At 36.0% G+C, this 19,009-nt stretch overlaps 1 protein-coding gene across 1 annotated transcript in view; it reads right to left on the reverse strand.

Moving 5' to 3' along the window:
• Window positions 1-19,009, reverse strand: part of MTA3 (metastasis associated 1 family member 3) — a gene marked incomplete at both ends in the record, with an annotated part of 128,616 nt that overhangs the window by 73,422 nt on the left and 36,185 nt on the right. The window contains 2 exons of the mRNA XM_080342161.1: window positions 2,170-2,272; window positions 18,096-18,213. Coding sequence (XP_080198287.1) covers window positions 2,170-2,272; window positions 18,096-18,213 — 221 coding nt within the window. The remainder of the gene's footprint in view (window positions 1-2,169; window positions 2,273-18,095; window positions 18,214-19,009) is intronic.

The following is a 19,009-nucleotide window of genomic DNA, read 5'->3' on the forward strand; positions in this document are numbered from 1 at the left end:
TGTGAAAATGCTTTTGAAACTTAATATACAGATAGCATACACACACTTAATCAAAATCACACACAGGAATGCATTTAGGAAAAAGTTCTTATTGCCAGAATTTCGAAGTGGTGAAACTAAACTTCCAGGAACCAGAGAAATGCCATTCTCACTGCAAACCTGGCACAGTCAACACCAAGGGAACTGCAGGTAGGCCACAGCAGAGAGAGAGACACCTCCTGAGTGTGTGAGCACAGTTTACATCAACTACGCTGGCACTCAAACAGCTTTTAATGGTCCAGTATAATGCAAGTATTTACCTGCAAGCACACAACATACTGAATTTATAGCTGCCCCGATCATGATCTCTAGGAATTAGAGAAAATCTGTCTCAGAAGTACTTAGTACAACAGAAATTTGAGCCTACAGCCTGTGAGTACAAGTGTAGAGGAGATTCGAAAGAGTTTGTCAGTTTAAAAACAGCATAGAAAGGCAAAAAGAGTTTTGTGGAAGAACATCAATAAAGTGGGACTCGAGTAACATCTGATTACAGACAGCTGTTAGTGATTGCCTACCATAAGATCTCGGATAGCTGCAACTAGTCAGCTATGACCAAGACCCATTCCCAACGTAACAGAAACTTTATTTACAGACATTTATCAACTTCTAAACAAATGCAGTCTTAGCCAGGGCACAGCATTGCACTAGATGACTTAAATAAGTAGAGAGAAGGGTGTTTTTCTCTAAAAATGTCATTTATTTTCTGTCACTTCCCAGCAGACTGCTTACTGGTACACTCCTCTGGGGACACTTCACAGTATACTACCTCAGCTCCCCAGAGCGGCTGCAAGATGGGGAGTGAAGGGATGCAAAGGCAATGAATGAACTCTCCAAAAATGCACATAATCTTCAGGCAGATGGTATTTTTAGGGCACCCCATAACGGTCTGCACACACATGTCCAGGTATTACACTGCTAGTGATAGAAGTTGCTTCGTTTTATGGGTTCTGTTCTATGGAGCATCTACCAGGCATTGTGATCTTCTGAACAGACACATGTTCACACCTATAACCCCCCGGCTTGCTTGTAAGTTCAACAGGGACAGTCATTTTTTACCACTGTATAGAAAGGATACAGCAGTACAAAGCGGAGGAGAAAGAAGAAACCCAGGTGGATCAGCATCTGAACTGTAAAACAATAGATAGCAACCCGTTTCACCATATAAATAAGCTAGAAAATATAAAGCAACTTCACCCTATTTCCTTCCTGAAATGCTTTATTCAAAAGAGAGAAAGAATAAACAACAAAACCTGGAAAGAACGTAAAGGATTATTTGCCCAAGAAGATTTGAGACTAAGCTCTGCAACCAGGTTACAGCGAATACAGGAGATTAAGTGCTTCAGGATAAAATTCCTACATTAGTTGTGATTAGAAGTTCTCTGTCATCATTAGAACAGTACCTTTGTACTATATTTATAATTATGAATTACCAGACAGGCAAAACATGCTGTATCTTATGAGTGCAGAGTTGTTATTCAGTGACAAGTCTACAGAGTATAGAAAGTGTCTTTTTTTTTTAATTTGAGAAATTATTTTTAAAGGTTTTTATTAATTCCAAGAGCTTTGATGTTCCTTTCATAAATGTGCTTTATCATGTCAATTTATAAAATTGAGCTGGCCAGATTTTTTTCACTAATGAAATATACCATTTCAAAACTTTTATTTCAACATTCACCCAAAATAACTGCATTGCACATTATTCAGTTTAAATGCAAATTGCGCAAGTTCTGCGTCCATTCTTTGTTAACATTTTCTTTATTTCTACTCTTAACTTTTATTTTACACCATGAAATTCAAAGAACTATAGTACAAGACTGAAACATTAGCACTGAAATGATGCTTTATTTACTCTGAGGGGAAAACAGACTGATGTCTACATTTGAAGTATCAAATTCTACTGCAACCTGAAATACAGGGAGTGTAGCATTATTCCAAAACTCACTCTCTTTTCCTCTCTTCTGTATTGGTAGCTTCAATAAATATGCAGAATGTTATGGTCTGATTTTCTTTTAGCTAACTGTGGGAAAGACAAGGGCTCACAAAATGGCAAAAACGTTGAGTAACATGATATAGGGGGATAAATAGTCAGTAGGAAATGAAATTTTTTTTATTAGAGGATTTTAATCTTACCGTGCTACAACTAAAAACTGGTCAATCTGACGGTCAGTAAGGGGGCTATCTGGATCCCATACTTTAACTTCCAGCTTTGCCTGTTCTCTGTCATCTAATTCTCCTGTCAAAAGGTAGATGGGACAAAACACTTATTACTTACAATGTTTTTCTCTCTGTATTTCTTGTACTATGTTTAAAAGAGACATTTGTACATTTTTAAACACACACACACACACAGAGTATTTAACAATTGCAATTATCCATTTAAATTCTATAATGCAGCATCAGTAAAATAAATATCTTCCCTTAGTATCAGAGTTTCAATTTAAGGAAGTATAGTATCAAAGAACGTTCATAAAATGTGATTATAAACTTTAAAACATAATTTAAGCAACCAGTGGTTTCTTTAAAGTGTTTCTCAACTATGTTAAAGTTACTGTTTCACTTAAGCCATATTAAAATTAACTTTACACTTAACCAGCTTTAGCAATTAAATTCTATATCATTTGTATTCTATAGCTCCAAAATAAAAACCATTATGGAAAAAATGCCGTTTACTACATTTAATTATTTTTTTCACTTATTGCTCTCAGCCACTACCTTATCTGTAATGTTAACACAAATGTACTATTAAAACTGCTGTGTATGTTGACTAGTTATATCCTCTTATAAAATTATATATAAAGCTAGAGCACGAGAAAGCGACTACATATTCCATCATCATTTTCCAACTCCATTTGTCTGAACAGAGCAATTTGCACACATGCACATCGCTGAAACAAGGGTGGCAGTTTCCGAAATTTAATTTGCTATCTATTCATTACTAAAAGACTATGGCATTTGTAGTGCCTGGAAGAACAGTCAAGTGTGAAGACGCTGCAATGATTCACGTTCATATTGAAGCCTAAGTCTTGGCTTGACTACTACACCAATAACTTCTCCTGCAAAACATGAAACATTACAGAGGCTGATTATGTAGGCATCACATATTCTACTAGTATGAGAAGATTTATCTGTGGGATGTGGCCAACACATCCGTGGCTACAACTGATGGCAAGAGCAAAGTTAAAATCATTGTCTTTACTTGGTATTCGAGAATACAAGCATGTTCTTCCTTAGGTGAACATGTGAAATACTCCAACGTTTAGCTGGCTGCCAGTACTTGTCTCTTTTATGAGCTACTACAAGAATAAAAACCTGTTCTCTAATACAGCCATTGCATTTCCTTTGAAAATCTGGGCTGTGTAGATACCTCTCCGAAGATGACTTTAGTCTGTGCTATTTCTTATGGCTTAAGGAAAACAGTCAGTCTAAACACACACGGTATCATCAAGACATGAAATAACCTGTACACTTGAGAGTCTGGAAACAGCCTGCAAACCACACACTGGCTCTTCTGAAATCTGATCATATATGGCATATTTCTCCCACACATTCATTCTGGAAGGAAATGAACATGTGGTACATATTTATCCCTACCAAATACACATTAGAAACTGCACCATGCTGTCTGGCTGATGCTTCAGGAACAAATTTCATAGACCCATTCTCAGGAAAACAAAGTTACTTTCTTCCGATATGCAGGCAATAAAGAACAAAGCCTGCCTAATGGGACTTCTGCTTCTGTTTTAGCTAATTCACATCCAGTACTGGAGACAAACTTAATTTCTGGCAATCTCGGGTAGGATTTTAGGTCTACAAACTTCTTCAATGGACTACACTTGTCAATACATTCATCTTTTCCATCTGCGACAGACACATTGTGGGTGATGTTCTACATTTTATAAATAATCTCTGAGCACTTCATTTCAATCTGTTAATATGTAGTTTTTAAGTATCTTTACCGTTAACTGTTTCAGGACATCACGTCCTGACGATAATAACAATACTCAGGCAGGGCATTCTTCTCACAAAGAGACATCATACAAGCACAGCACAAATATCTAACCAAAACAAGTCACTTTCCTGAATCCAGATCGCAAAAAGATGAATAAAATTGCAATACTACATGTCTGTCTTCAATTAGAGGTAATTGAAGAATTGCTACTAAAAAATGTTGTTGCAACTCTGATAAAGAAAAATCTGAAATCTTGCCAAACAATATTTTATAATGGCAGTATACATAAACAGAACATGAGCAATGGAATATCCATACCAAAATAAACAAAACACATATAATATTTGCAATATTATATATTCTTGCAACAGTGGTGGACAGAGATGTTTCCAGACGATATGTGATTTATTCCTTATACTGCAGACTCCAGCACCCAAAAGAATCAGGGAGTTTTCCTTTGCACATTTTCACTGTTGCATCTGAGAAGTGTTATTTATGTGTTACCTTTCCTTGTCACCACCAACACACCAATTACAGCTTCTTAGAGGTGATAGCAGTCATTCAACAAATAGCCTATGACATACCAACGTATCCAATTCATTTCAAGCACTGCTTATAGTTTTATTGTAATCAATCTAATCCTGAATATTAATTTTACTGGAAAACATTAGTACATGGCCAGAAATACACCTGGTTTTCTCACCATCAATCATTCAATGCCTTACTTCTCATGGTTCGTTTTTAATAAAAAGGAAAACATTTGGGTTTTTCTTTTTCTTAAAAACGTTCCAGATCTCAGTCATTTTAAACAAAGGAAAGCACGATCTGCCCCCCCAGAAAACAGCTGTAAGAAACATTTACAAAACAAAAGTAAACCAAATGCAACTTTTAACAGCATGCAATTAAGATAAAATAAAAGAATTTAAAGATCTACTTAGTCTTTTAGACTTTACTTCCTGCAGATAAACACCCCCAAGATAATTAGTACATTACATTCAGCATTCTTAGAACATACCCAACTAAAGTAAATTGCATCATTTTCCTAGAGTGCAATTCTTTTAATTTCACACGTATCTAACAATGCTGCAATATTGTATCCTTTTAAGAAACTGAAATATGAAATCTATAGATGTTAGATTTGTTTGATTGTTTGTTTTCAGGGAAACAATGCAAATTCTGCTTTTAATGAGAAACAGTTGATGAGGCAGTTGATTGAAAAATAGCCAGGAAGACGGTTTTTAGTGACTCCACTTGTCAGCTAAAATTTCTTGGTTTTGTATTTTGCATAATTTTCACTATTTTTCAATATAATAGTTCGATTTCCCTTTTAAACAAGTAATTTAGCAGTCACTTCAATCCAAACATAAAACCTAAACACCTGCAGTGCTCGGCTTTCTGAGTGAACCCATCTTACATAGTATGCAAAACAGAGGTAGCAGCTGCTGGATCCTTAATCACATCAGACAGAAAATCTGTGGTTGCAATTTTTTGGTCATAGTAAGAAGGCAGACACATCCATGGACAGCAGCTGGACAGCAGACCAACAGTTTGTGTTGCAGAGTTCCTCCTACTGTGGAAATTAATTCAGGCCTTGATGCAATCTCTTGAAATCAGCCAGGAGTTTTGACTTGTGCGTTAATTATCCAGACCACTAGATACCTAAGCACGTAAAGATGAAGGCCCTTTCTAGATGCTTATATCCTTAATGCTTAGCATGTATCTAAGAAGTAAATTCAGTGTCTTCATCTTTGTTTTTCAGTTTTATACCTGTAAAGCAGGAATGTATCTTAGCTACAATGCAAGGATGTGGAAGAGGGATACATATCAGTCTTTATCCTCCCTTAGTCCAATCCGGCATCCAACACAATGACAACTCTGTTATTGAAATATGAGGTCAGATTTAAAAGACAGAGCGTTTAACAAATTTTTGCCAGAACTCTTTGGCAGTATGCTAACTGCAGATAATCCTAAATGCCTTTTTGAACATAGTTTCATATGCTATACAGCATTGTAAAAATAAGCAACTAATCACTGAAAATGAGGTTTCAATTCATGGACCAACTTCTCATACTGCTATTTAGCCTGCTTGTCTGGAAACTTCTTCTCAAAGTCATAGATGAGAAAAATAACATCACATTGGATTTTCTCATACTGTCTAGGTACAAAGTTCCACACACTGAGCCTGCCTGTCTAAAGTAAAATCTGAGCTTTCTCCTTCAATTAAAAGCTCATTAGTCCCTTTCTAAAACAGTCAGCATATTCACTCTGTATAATATGAATTATACATTCATACACAGAGGTTAATTATGAGAAAACACCAGACAGCTTTTGGCAAGAAACTGATTGGGGCTGGGGGGAAGGGGGGTGATGTACAGCTTAACTGAGAAAGACGGTTACAAAATGTCAAAGTAATTGCCACTAGGAAAAGTAGTTTTACATGAAGTACAGGAGGAAAAACATCTTTCAGATGGCTGTACAAACTTCATCTATTGACACTTACTAAGTTCAACTGCATAAACTGAATTCACTGTAAACAGTCAGCTGACCATTGGTCTTAACAGAAATTACAACCCTTCCCACTATAAAAGCTCTGCAGACACTGAATGCTTATTACTAACTTTTTATTTTTTTTATGATTTGTCAGTACCGATAATAAAAAATTATCCAGAAAAAAAAGTTCAAAAACTTACACTCAACTCTGCAAAAAATCAAACTGAATTATGTGCAAATAACTGCTCTGATTAAAGCAACATGAGAAAGCTTAGATTATTTTAGAATTGTAGGCAAACGGAAAATTATCTGTTTACCATTCAACTGCAGAATGACCTGATCCTCCCACCCTTAGCTTACCCGACACGTATATTTAATATTTCAACTAGTCATTCAGATAACTAGTTGTATATTTACACAAATCTTATGGTAAAACTCAATTTATGAACATAATGCATGTGTGAAGACCAGAAAAGAAAAGCAGCCTATATAGACTCCATGTAAAGACTACAAATGAAAGATATCAGGTGATACAATCCCATTACTTGTCTACAGCAATTTAAACTGCTACTGAGCATTTTCTAAAGTAATAAAATATGCATAGTCCAATAACCTCCTATCCTCTAGAGCTCTAGTCTATAAAAAAAAAATTCAGTTATTCTTCACTTAAAAAATCCCTTTGGAATTAAAACCATCTTCAGCTCCAATGACCTTAGGGCTCTCTCAGTGCTCATCAGCCTTGCAGTGCTAATAAATCAACCACTGATGACCAAAAGACAAGACCTCACGAATCACTCAAAAGAGCTTTAATTAATCATGTTCTAAATTCCTAGAAATAAACAGGAAGAATTACAGTTGGGCTCAGAATAAACTAAACTGTAACCACACAGTAATGACCAACTTCTCCTCAATGCTGCATCAAGAACGGCTGAGCTGCAGGCACGTCCAGTGGTGGAAGAAAGGAAGAAATTAGGTTACATCTTTCTCAAAACCCTGCAGAACAGTATGAAGAAAGGAGCTTCCACAGATCAGAGAATATGGAGACATCATGTCCTAAGAACAGACCATTCCTCACTTTATAGTCTTTATGTTAAATCACATTAGGAATAATCCCCACTGTTAGAGAAATCAAATAAAAAGTGAGCCCTTTCATTTTAGCTTTTTATAGCAATTCTAAATGCAATAACCTGAATTAATACATTGCATAAAACTACAAGGTCACCTTCAGTTCAAAGGCAAGAACAAATATTCAACTGATGAACAGATACCTGAAATCCACCTTTATTTTAGAATTAGTTTCTTGTACTCCCCTTCATATCTGTGAATGAACCTGTACAAGCTGACTTGCACCACGATTCCCTGCCCCTTGTCCCCATTTTACATTATTCTTTTGGTTGGTAGACACTGTGCAATGGTCTAGGACGTATTCCTATCTGAATACAGAAAGATTGCAACAGGTTTTCTGAATTCCTAAAATAACAATATGTGAGGTAAATGAAGTTTTCAGGAAAGCATAGTGAAAATGATTCTGTGTATAAATAAATAACAATACTATAACGCATATGAATATTAACAATATTTGAAATACTTATTTTGGAAAGAGAGATACCATAAGGTAATGGCATTGAATTCTTTCTAAAAAGCCCACTAAATTAAAATGAAATCTCTAGTCCTGCTTTTTTTTTTTTTACATAAACCTAATGTTACAAATGTGCAAATTCCCCTTGACTATACAATTCTGAAGATAAATAGGCTGTTCGTTTGCACAAATTTAAATGAAATTTATAATTTAGAGAATAACTTTTTCTTTACGATTAAACGTATTTGACTTATTCAAGTGTAAAAACACATTTCATCTTCATCTGGTATTTTTCATCTTCTATAGAATTAACTTAAAAGCAAATCAGACTTACAGTAAAACAGCAAAGGAAACAAAAATGTGAACTTACAATAAGTCCATTTAGGCAAAGTTACTGAGGTAGGGAAAAAAAAAAAGCAAAGTCAATTAAACCCTAAGATGTCACTGCTTGAAAGGCAATTTGAGCACTCAATGCAATACATTATTTGAGATATAAGCACATACACAGTACACAATAAATTACTGTATCCTTCCTAAGACTGACTACCAGACAGAACTCATTTAGTATTTGAACAACCTCAGCCAAGGCTCCACAGCTATTATTAGCAAAGAAATTTTTCCAACAACTATTATATACAACCTTCCACACCAACAACATAGCACAAACCATTTGTGTTGCTCTGCAACCAGAAGGCAAAAGAGAAGACGGCTACTTTAACCTTTTCCTTCAAGTTGTTGAAAAATAAGAGGTTCATAACAAACATAAGAATGAGAACAGATGCCTCAGTCTCCTCAAGAAGCTAAAGACATCAAGAAAACACAAAACTCTTGTTATGGAGACCAAAACTCCAGCTGATTTCTCTTCCAGTATACAGCAAACTTGAGAAATGCAGACCTGCTCTTATGATTTGCGGCAGAGACGGGGGGGGGGAAAAAGACCAACAAACCCCCAGCAGAACAACCCAAATTGCCACTCAAACAGCATCGCTGGCAAGTGAGGGTTATTTTCAAATGCAGTGGTTCTTCCAATAAATGGGAGTATTATATACTACGAAATAACAGAACAGATCCCTCCCCATGAGATCACAGCTGGGTTCCACTATTCTAAAATGTATTTTTCATTCATTAAATGAAAACAAAACTTTAGTTAATATGGGAAGCAGTTAAAGAAGCAGAAAATACAATACACTAAGTCTAAGCATCCTGTAGTTTCCCAATGTTAAAAAAACCCTCCTCTACTCACTGGTTGTATTATTTATATCTTTAGTTGTACTAATTTTTAAATTTAAAATTCTGGAATTGCAATATTCATAAACAGGTTTGAACTCTTGAGTTTAATAGTTTCTATCTGATGTGTCTGGTCTGTTAAAAACAACGTATTTTTACAGCTGAATTGCAGTAAGAAGCAAAACAACAGAGAAGACATTAGGAAATACCTCTAGAGGAATCATTTAGTTCTTTTTCAAAATGGAGAAACGTTTTGGAAGTCTTGGATACAAGTTCTCTGAACATCACTGAAAATGTACCGCTTAAATTTCCCCAACTGCTCCCCTTCTTATTAAGCACTCAGCTATTTGAACTCCTAATATGTCCTGCCTTCAAGAAATTGAACCAACTGCACAGCAAGTGCTGCCTTTAAGTGCTTTCTGTTTGTTTTCAGATGTGCAAGAGGGACTCTGGGCTTTTATACAGATACTTTGAATATAATTTATAATTCTATTTACTAAAAAAAAAAAAAGCTTTGAACAGAATGTCTTTCCTATAGGCTACTTCTTCCTTCATTTCAGAGACACTAATTCCTCTTCCTCTCTGTGTCTTAGTTAGGGAGTAGTACCTTGCCAACTCCAAACTTTTTGTACTGCTTTAAACAGCCAGAGAGTACCTAACTGTCAGATTATTGGGGAATTCTATATTTCTTTATGGAGCAGAACACAGCAGTCTTCTTTTAAACCTAGAAAGAAGAATAACCAGCACTGGGCTAGGAACAAGACTGCAGCTGGGATGGGACCATTAGCATGAGAAAAATTCCATGCAGCAGTACACAGATATCACCCTAACAGTGACTCTAATTAAGATCAGTCCTCCAGGCTAATTAAAACAGGGATTTGCAAACAGTTTGCCATTGCTGGTGGCAGTACTCAATCAGGACTAGCAGTCTGGGTCTCCTTCACTTGAAGGAGACTGAGGGGAATAAATATGTATAAATATAAATATGTAAAGGGTGAGCATCAGAAGGATGGAGCCAGGCTCTTCTCGGTGACAACCAATGATAGGACAAGGGGCAATGGATACAACCTGGAACACAGGAGGTTCCACTTAAATACGAGAAGGAACTTCTCAGGGAGGGTGACAGAGCAGTGGAATAGGCTGCCCAGGGGGGTTGTGGAGTCTCCTTCTCTGCAGACATTCAATACCCGCCTCGACACATTTCTGTGTAACCTCATCTGGGTGTTCCTGCTCCGGCAGGGGGATTGGACTGGGTGATCTTTCAAGGTCCCTTCCAACCCCTGACATTCTGTGATTCTGTGTGATACTTGGTAACAGCAGCCAGTTCTCTAAATAAACCTTTCAACCTAATCATTCTGCACCACACCTGTCAACCTCTTGATGCCCGTCTGTTGCCATATACCTGTGCACAGAGACTAAAATCTCATTTCACACCATCTGCCAATCATCCTAACCCTTCATGCATCCATAAGCACATTTCCCGCTCTGACATGCCCCTCTTGCCCAGCAATGTCGAGCTCCAGGTGACCTGCTCAGCACTCAGCGTCCTTACAGCAAGCATCACGAGCAGAACCCGATGAGCTGACAGAAGCTGCTGCTACACACGGGCAATTAATTAGCAGTAAAACATTCTTACCAGGCACTTTCCACTGTTCAGGTAAGCATGTGCACACTGATAGCTGCGATCAGCTGCCACTGTGATAGTACCCAGGTATAATACACACTGAGAATCCTTGTGTGCCCAAAGACACCCTTCAACCATCTGAACTAAAGACAGGTAGAGAAAGTGCAGAGTTAAACCCATCTACAATCTTCTTTCTAGCTGGTGGGTTTGTGCCAAATCTCGGAAATTACCCCACGTTTTCTACAACAGAGAAACGACATTTGTAAAGCTTAGTAGTTGCTCTGTTAACTGCATCATACTATGCATACATTATATACTTTTTCTTCTATTGAAGTACTATAATCTAATGATACTGAAGACTTTTTGGTAGGTATTAATACTGTTAGCTTAACATTAGTGTTTGCACTTCCTAATCTTCAGGTGTTCCTTTTATTTTTAGACTGAGATTTGCTAAAAGCTCAACATATTGTCTCAAGCCTTTATTGAAAAGTCATCTGAAACTGAGCATGCTAATAGCAACAACTGAATACAGGCAAGGAACTTACCTACTACCCAGCACCATCACTGGAGGGAAGGTGACTAAGTAGCAGTTTGAGATTTCTCTTGCAGCTTCTCTTAATGCAAAATGATTTTACGTAAGCACAGAAAAAGATGTGGCCTAAGCTCACCTTTGAAGCATAGGTGTTTTGATTAAATGACTGTCCACTCACATGCTTGTTTAATGAGAGGTAAACTTCCAGTCCCAACTACATCCCTACAGATAAAGAAGCACTTCCCCAGGATAAAAGCAGATGACTGTGGACTGAATTTTGTCAGTAGCTTGTTAAGCTGGAGCACAACAGCAGGATCAGTTCAAGATGGGAGGGATCTCAGGAGGTTTCCAGCCCAACCTCCTTCTCAAAGTGGGGCTCAGCTGTGAGGTCAGACCAGAGCTTTATCACTTTGGTCTCAAAAACCTCTAAGGACAGAGATGACACAACCTCCCTGGGTACTGCTCCACCACCTGGCCATCCTCAAAGGGGAAAAAACAAAAAAAAATCTGCTCATGGCCATTCTCAACATCTGATTTCTAGCTGGATGGCTTTCATTTCATCTTGCCACTACACACGACTGTCAAGAACCATTGTGTCTTCTCAACAACCTTCCCCCAGTCACTGGGAGGCTGCTGTTGGGCCTCCACTCGAAGTCACCTCTTCTCCAGGTTGAACAAACTCAATTCCCTCAGCTTGTCCTTGCACAGCAAGTGCTCTAGCCCCAAAAGTGTGATGGCCTCTACTGAACTTACTTCAGTTTATTAATATCTTTCCCCATATTGGAGGACCTAGACCTAGATGCAGTATCTAGATGTGACTGAAGTTTTCTCAGATAATCAAGAGACTCAAAAGGTCTATGAACTACCTAAGGGTCTAAGACCTTGGCAAGATGATCTGTTTGAAAAGGGAGTGAATAGAGAGAAATTAAAGTTAACTTCAGTAGAGAAATCAAGTTAATTCTCTGTGTTTGTGATTACTGGACAAAACTGAAGAGGTTCACATGATTCATGAGACACTTAAAGATCTATCTCATAATGAAGCATCTGTAGGACAGGGTACAGAACAAATGTACAAAAATTAACATTAATAAGTTATTGGAGTTCAGTCAAGCATCCTCTCAAGGAAGCAAAGGATGCAATAGCTACTAATACTGACATGTGAATGCAAATCAATCTGTGTTACCTAAGCTGTGAAGCAGAGTATTTGGGCTAAAGGGATAATGTGGACAACTAAGCACTGTCAAGGCTCACAGCTATACTAACCAAAATAGCAGAAATTGCAACAAAGATACACTGCAGATAGGCCAGCACACTTTTTATGAAGAAAAATCACACCTCACATACTTACTGAAGTTCTCCAAAGAGATCAGAGATAAGGAAGCTGGATTCCTAATAGGCTTTAAATAAGTTTTAAGAAAAATAGGAAACCACAAGAGATACATGGATAAATAGCTGATGGTCTGATTCAACATGATCATTCTTACACTGGTGGGCTAAGTTTACTTGAAAATGCGATTTCAACGTGGAAATGTTTTACACTGCCCAACAAACCACTCTTCTGCCAAATCCTGGTACACAAAACATACATACATTATTGCTTGACAAAGCAACTCTGACATCAGAAAATGGATTTAAACAAATTACACTTATTCTCTGATTTCCTTTACTATCACATGAGAATGTTATTCTAAATTTTATTAGTTTTCTTGACAATACAATTTAGTATTTTTTGTGTGGTTGTGTGTTTTTTTTTCAGTCAAAGAATTACTCCAAATAGTTTCACCAGACTTACATATCACAACCAGAACACAGTAATGATGAAGTTCTTTATTAGGTTTATTTAGAAAATACCCTTCGTTTCAGAAGCTTTAACAGACAGGGGAACCAATTATTGACCTTTGTTGCTTCTGTCCCAGTCTTTCGACCTGATTCACAATCCTATGAATAAATAAAAAGTAAGCCATTACTTAAGAAATTACTGATTTGGTCACTGAGGTTATTTTGGACACTTGGCTGCCCTACCTTTAACAACACCTTGACTGTATTTGTTTAGCTTAGCAGTCCTGCATTCTACTCTGTGACAAATACAATTATATGTCCATTACTAGGTATGAGGCAGAAAGGCTAGTGCAGGCCTATGAGAGAAACAATTTTTTTAATGCATTACAAGAAACCCTGTAGAGGGAAAAAAAAAAAAAAAATCCCAGTTACTCTGATTCTTAAGTATTATTCTACATCATTATTCTTCTACATTCCTAACACCACAATGGTACTTTTCTTTCCCTCATTCTCTGTTTTCCAGCCAACCATGTAACACAACTAGTCACTGCATCAGTGAGAAATACTGGTTGAAATTCCAGAATTTAAAAACATTTGGTTTTAAATAGCTCAAGTTGTGAGATAAGGAAGGATCAACATTCCATAAAAGTCTACCAAGTATCTAAATTGATTTGCTTCAGAGCAATTTCCCTGACCTTCCTCATACTTACACTCCCCTGTACACAAAACAGGACTAAATTAAATCTATTAGTTAAACATTATAGAAATCTGATCTTCAGAACAATTTATAAAAGTATGTATTTTAAGTAAATAACTATTACGATAATAACTTGCCCAAAGCAAAACTGTATCTGGGGTTTTTGTTATTTGTTTGAGGAGTTTTGCTTTGTTTGGGTTTTTGGGGTTTTTTTGTTTGTTTGTTTTTATTTTGGTTTTTTGTTTTGTTTTGTGTTTTGTTTTTGTTTGTTTGGCTGGTTTTTGTTTGTTTGTTTTGTTTTGTTTTTCTTTTTAAGTTACTAGTCACATATTTTATAAGTTGCTGATCAAATACAGTACACGGATGAAGCAGACAGTGGGTTCTGTACCCCACATGCAGAGAAGCAGGTACCTTGCTCCTGGACTGTAGAGTAAGGACGCCTGAAACCAGACACTCTTTGTCCAAATACATGCTTTGGTTCTCTGAGATAAACCTTTTTATTCTTGCTTTGTGTAGAGGAGCAGTATGTTACTCCACACTGGCAACAAACTTGAAAACAAACAACTGCTGTGTTCACAGAATAAGGCACTAGAGAACATGTTGTTAGAAGCAAAAAAAACCACCTTATTTGGCATCATACTAGACAGAAGTTAAGGCCATGTTGTAGAGTATAATCTCCTGTTCTCCAGTGTAATAAGAGCAACTAAAAAAGATTCTCAAAATCTTTGAACTACAGTCTAGAAAGACAGGAGCACTTGGCACTGAGGGGAGAAGAAAGGGTTTAACACAACCATAGTATCATTTGAATTTGACAACCTGGATCAGAGTTTTACTGCCGAAGATGCTCACATCAAATGTCCTAAGAGGCTGCTGAAAGAAATCTAGTCTGGTCTTTTTTCTCAAGTTACCATCTTCACTAACTGTGTAATCCAAGTGATTTAGTTAAACCACTATAAACAAAAGCAGCATAGATAAACAAAGCTTAGGCATTTTCAACCAGATATAAACTTGGTCTATATTAGTTTACTCAGTGTAAAGTATTTATGATTCACTGTATCTCAAAGTGGAAAAGAGTTGATCTACAATAGAAGCTTCATAGAATCATTTTGGATGGGAGAGACTCTCAGAATCATCAAGTCTCTTGATTTTAGTAAAACTTTTAGTCTTTTAGAAAGAAAACATTCTTTTAATTTCAAAAATTGAAGAGGAATATAAAGTTATCCAATTTACCCATGGGGCAAAATGGGGTGAAGAAAGTACACTGTATTACCCAAAGTTTGATCTAAGCACCAGATTTTAGAGTATGTTTTATTCAAGGAAAAAAAAATTAAATCAGTGCAAGGAAAAAACAAGAAAATCCAAAAAAAACCACTAAACACAAACACCTATTCCCACCAAAAAATGCTTGCAGTTCTCCAAACACTTAAAAAAAACCCAAACCACACAGTAGTCTATTCAGACAGAACATAAATTATCACACTATATAGAAAATGCAAGCAATTTGAATTTTTCATCTACTAGAATATGTCAGTGTGTTTACAGTAAAATAATTTAATGTTCAGAGAAAATGTGGAAGGACTTTCATAGTTCAAAGAACTTCTTCATTTTTTAGCCATTTTGTGACTGGTCTTCTGAAATCTAATCTGAACTGGCATGTTTTCAGTCATTTGAATTGAATTTATATGCCAGTAACTTTTAAAATAAAATAACCGATGGTGTGTGAATATTCATTTTTTTTTTTAAAGCTTTTTAAAAAAAAAAAGTTTGGGGATTTTCTGGAAACATAAAATATGCCTACCAACAACTTTCAAAAATGTATACTTCCTTTACATTAATATTGGTGTCAAAAATTTGTCCTAAATGTGAATAGTTAGCAATGCTTTCTATTTGATTATATAATACTATTATCAGATGACATAAAACCTAATTTTCCTCAAGTGATGTCTAACTGACTCAAAGTTGTCTAAATTCTTGCTTTTAATATAAGGTGATTGCTCTAGGCTTAAGTCATAGTCATACATTATGGCACAGTAATTGGACACACAGATCATTAGCCACTTTTAAGACTATTAGCCACTTTTAAGGCTGAAAAATTTATTCCACGATGCAGAAATCTCCACACAATCCCATATTTTCCAAATATACCTATTTTAGTTTATTAATTTTAAACACTGTTTAGATTTGTTTTAATGAATGGGAAGGCTTGACAGTGACTGGATTAACTTTGAGGCCATCAGCTTATATAAAGAGGAACAACTTAATCATCTTTTTATTTTTCTTGAAGGTCAGAAGGCTACGGAAACCTTTAGATAAAAATCAGTCAAAACCATAATAATTCAGATATTTTTATCCTCCCAAAACCAAATTCTTTTTTTCTACCAGTCTCTGGAAATAAGTGCAGATTAATCCAACTAAATTGCTGAAGAAGTTCTCTGTATACCACCAGATCTCTGTTTTGTGGGCAACTTGGTGTTTCTGAACCTTAATAACTGATGGACTATTACTGCCTACTAAAGTCAACAAGAAGACTGCATCATTTACTGCACTTCGGGGATTACTGGGGAGTGAGAAAAACAAGACAGTAAACACACAATAAGATCCTGTCTTCAGGATGTAAGGGAAAAATCATCCACTCAGGGATTTAACTCAGAAAGCTAAGCTGCAGAACAACTTAGTAATTTAACTTTTAATAAATATGGAATTTAACGGTAGAACAAAATTAAATAAGTAAAATTTCCATGGGAAAAAAAACATTTACTTTCTATCTAGTATTCGCTATTCCATAATTAGGCACTCTCAAGTAATTTAAGTAGCAGAATTCAGTCGGAAAAGACTTCCTGCCTGGCAGAAAAACCCAACTCGCCCGGAAAACCCAACAATTCAATCAGTTCCTTCAGAAGCACATCAATACTTCCTGGCTACTTGATACGCACACTGAGACACTCATTTTCTCTTAGTCCTCTGGGAAGTTTTCCTCTTGAGCATATGAATGTCTACATAGTTATTTGTTTCCCCATGACAGCAAGGTTGGCAGTGTATCATATTCTAGTCATAAACTTGTTCTGAAACAAGCTGTACGCCTTATAAACAAATCTGGAGAAGACTTCCTATAGTTTATTTCTGGTGAATAAAAGAAAAGTCAGAATAATAATGGAGGTGAGCTACTAAATGTCATCCACTGTAAAATAATCTGCCATTTCCAAAAATCTAATCATTCTTGTTTTATACAGTTTATTAAATAAGCTTTGTAGAAATACTGCTTGTTTTGTATGAAAGAAAAGGTATAGCAGAAAAAAAAAAGAGACCATGAAGAATGGAAAACACACCATTTAATGTTACAAAAATACACCTCTGTGGCATTCAGAATCCCTTTGACTTAGTGTGAGTGACATCTCTGTCACATAATCTTTTCTTCATAAGTAATAAACACCAAGATTCTTGAAAACAGTATGTCTAGATATGATTCAGGCAGCTTTTGTTAGCACTCGATGTAGAGTGCACATTTCACTGACAAAACCAGCTCATTTTAAAATTTACCAAGTAAATATAATTGCAAACACAAGACACAGCTTCTCATGCCTCTTAAATAACATCCAAACACTAAATAAATACTGTACTTGAAATTATGTTTAAAATAATAAAGTTCCTATGTAACAAAAGATTAAGGCACAGGTAGTTGTGCCACATTATAAATAATAAAATTTTAAAATATCAGTGATTTTAAAGATATGCAAAGGCTTGAAACACTTGTTTCAGTCCTGCTACAAAACAGACAAGTGCTTTGACAGAAGCCAGTATTTTAAAATAAGACACAGAGACACACAATCTCTACGCAGAGTCTGTTTTAAAAGGGAAAAGAGAAAGAATACATTTTTCAATGATTTTGTTACAGTGTTATTATTCTACAAAATAGGTTTGTCCTCAACATCTTTCCATGAGGGTTAAATAAACACTGAATGCCTAAATTGTGTTATGCACAAACTTGAAACAGACAATGTCTTTTAACAGCTACTCAAGTATCCTTTTTTTCCTCATAATATCTACTGGTATCAGTCAATTTCCTAAGACCTATTATTTTACTTTCTCTGTCTCTATGCTGATTAGTTCAGTTCAGAAAGTCAGCCATAAATAATAAAGCAAGATGAGGATTTTTTGACTAATCAAAGATCATATATTTACCTTCCACAAGCATATCTGGCACATCTGCTTGATATCTAGGGCCCACTCTGATTTCTCCCTTGTCTGCTAAAAGCGTTTTCAGTGATGGATCATACACCAACGAATAAAAAAAAGAATCCTAAAAAAGAACACACATTTGCAACGGCATAATGATTTTTAAAATTAGGTTCATAAGTCTGTATCATCTTCCATTTAGAAATAACGAAAGTAACGCCCCCTTGCACACTTTTACAAGGCACAGGTTTGGTACATTAATCCTTAAATAATGCAGATGTTTCGTGAGTAATTTTAAATGGCTAACTGAAGCTTCTCTCATTACTAGGAGTTATTTCAGAACAGAGCAATAGCAAAGATTCATACACAAAAGTATATAATTGATTTGAAAAGCACTGATGTTAACTGCTTTCTGAATTTAACACATTTCCTCTCCTAAATATCTCTACCATACTGATATTGCATTATAAATTAGTCTCAAAAAGTATAAAACACTATCAGTGTCTGAAAAGGGCTTACACAAAAATAGTGCTGGCATTCTCTGGTACGGTCACCTGAAGTACAGAGCAAGTCTTGTTTTCAGAAACATTTTTATCAATTATCAGTGGGTTGGGTGTAGAAATTGAAAAAAATAAAGACATGCTAATTTCAGCTAAAACACACTGTCTGCCTGATGTTATATTAAGACATTCAAAAGAAAAATACATTTATTTTGAAAGGTATATTGCAATGCAATTATCTTCCAAATTACTGAGGAATTTTCTTCCCCTCTGGTAGGGCTAAGCACCTAAGTTCCTTCCACAGGAAATTAAAGGTGAGGAGACACTTTCAATACAGTAACTCAGAGCCCTTAAATTAAACTCCTATGCTAAATTGCCCTCTACAGGAGTCTCTCTTCCTCCCCCTGTCCACTGATAACA

Source organism: Nesoenas mayeri, assembly GCF_963082525.1.
Source record: "Nesoenas mayeri genome assembly, chromosome: 3".
Lineage (NCBI taxonomy): Eukaryota > Metazoa > Chordata > Aves > Columbiformes > Columbidae > Nesoenas > Nesoenas mayeri.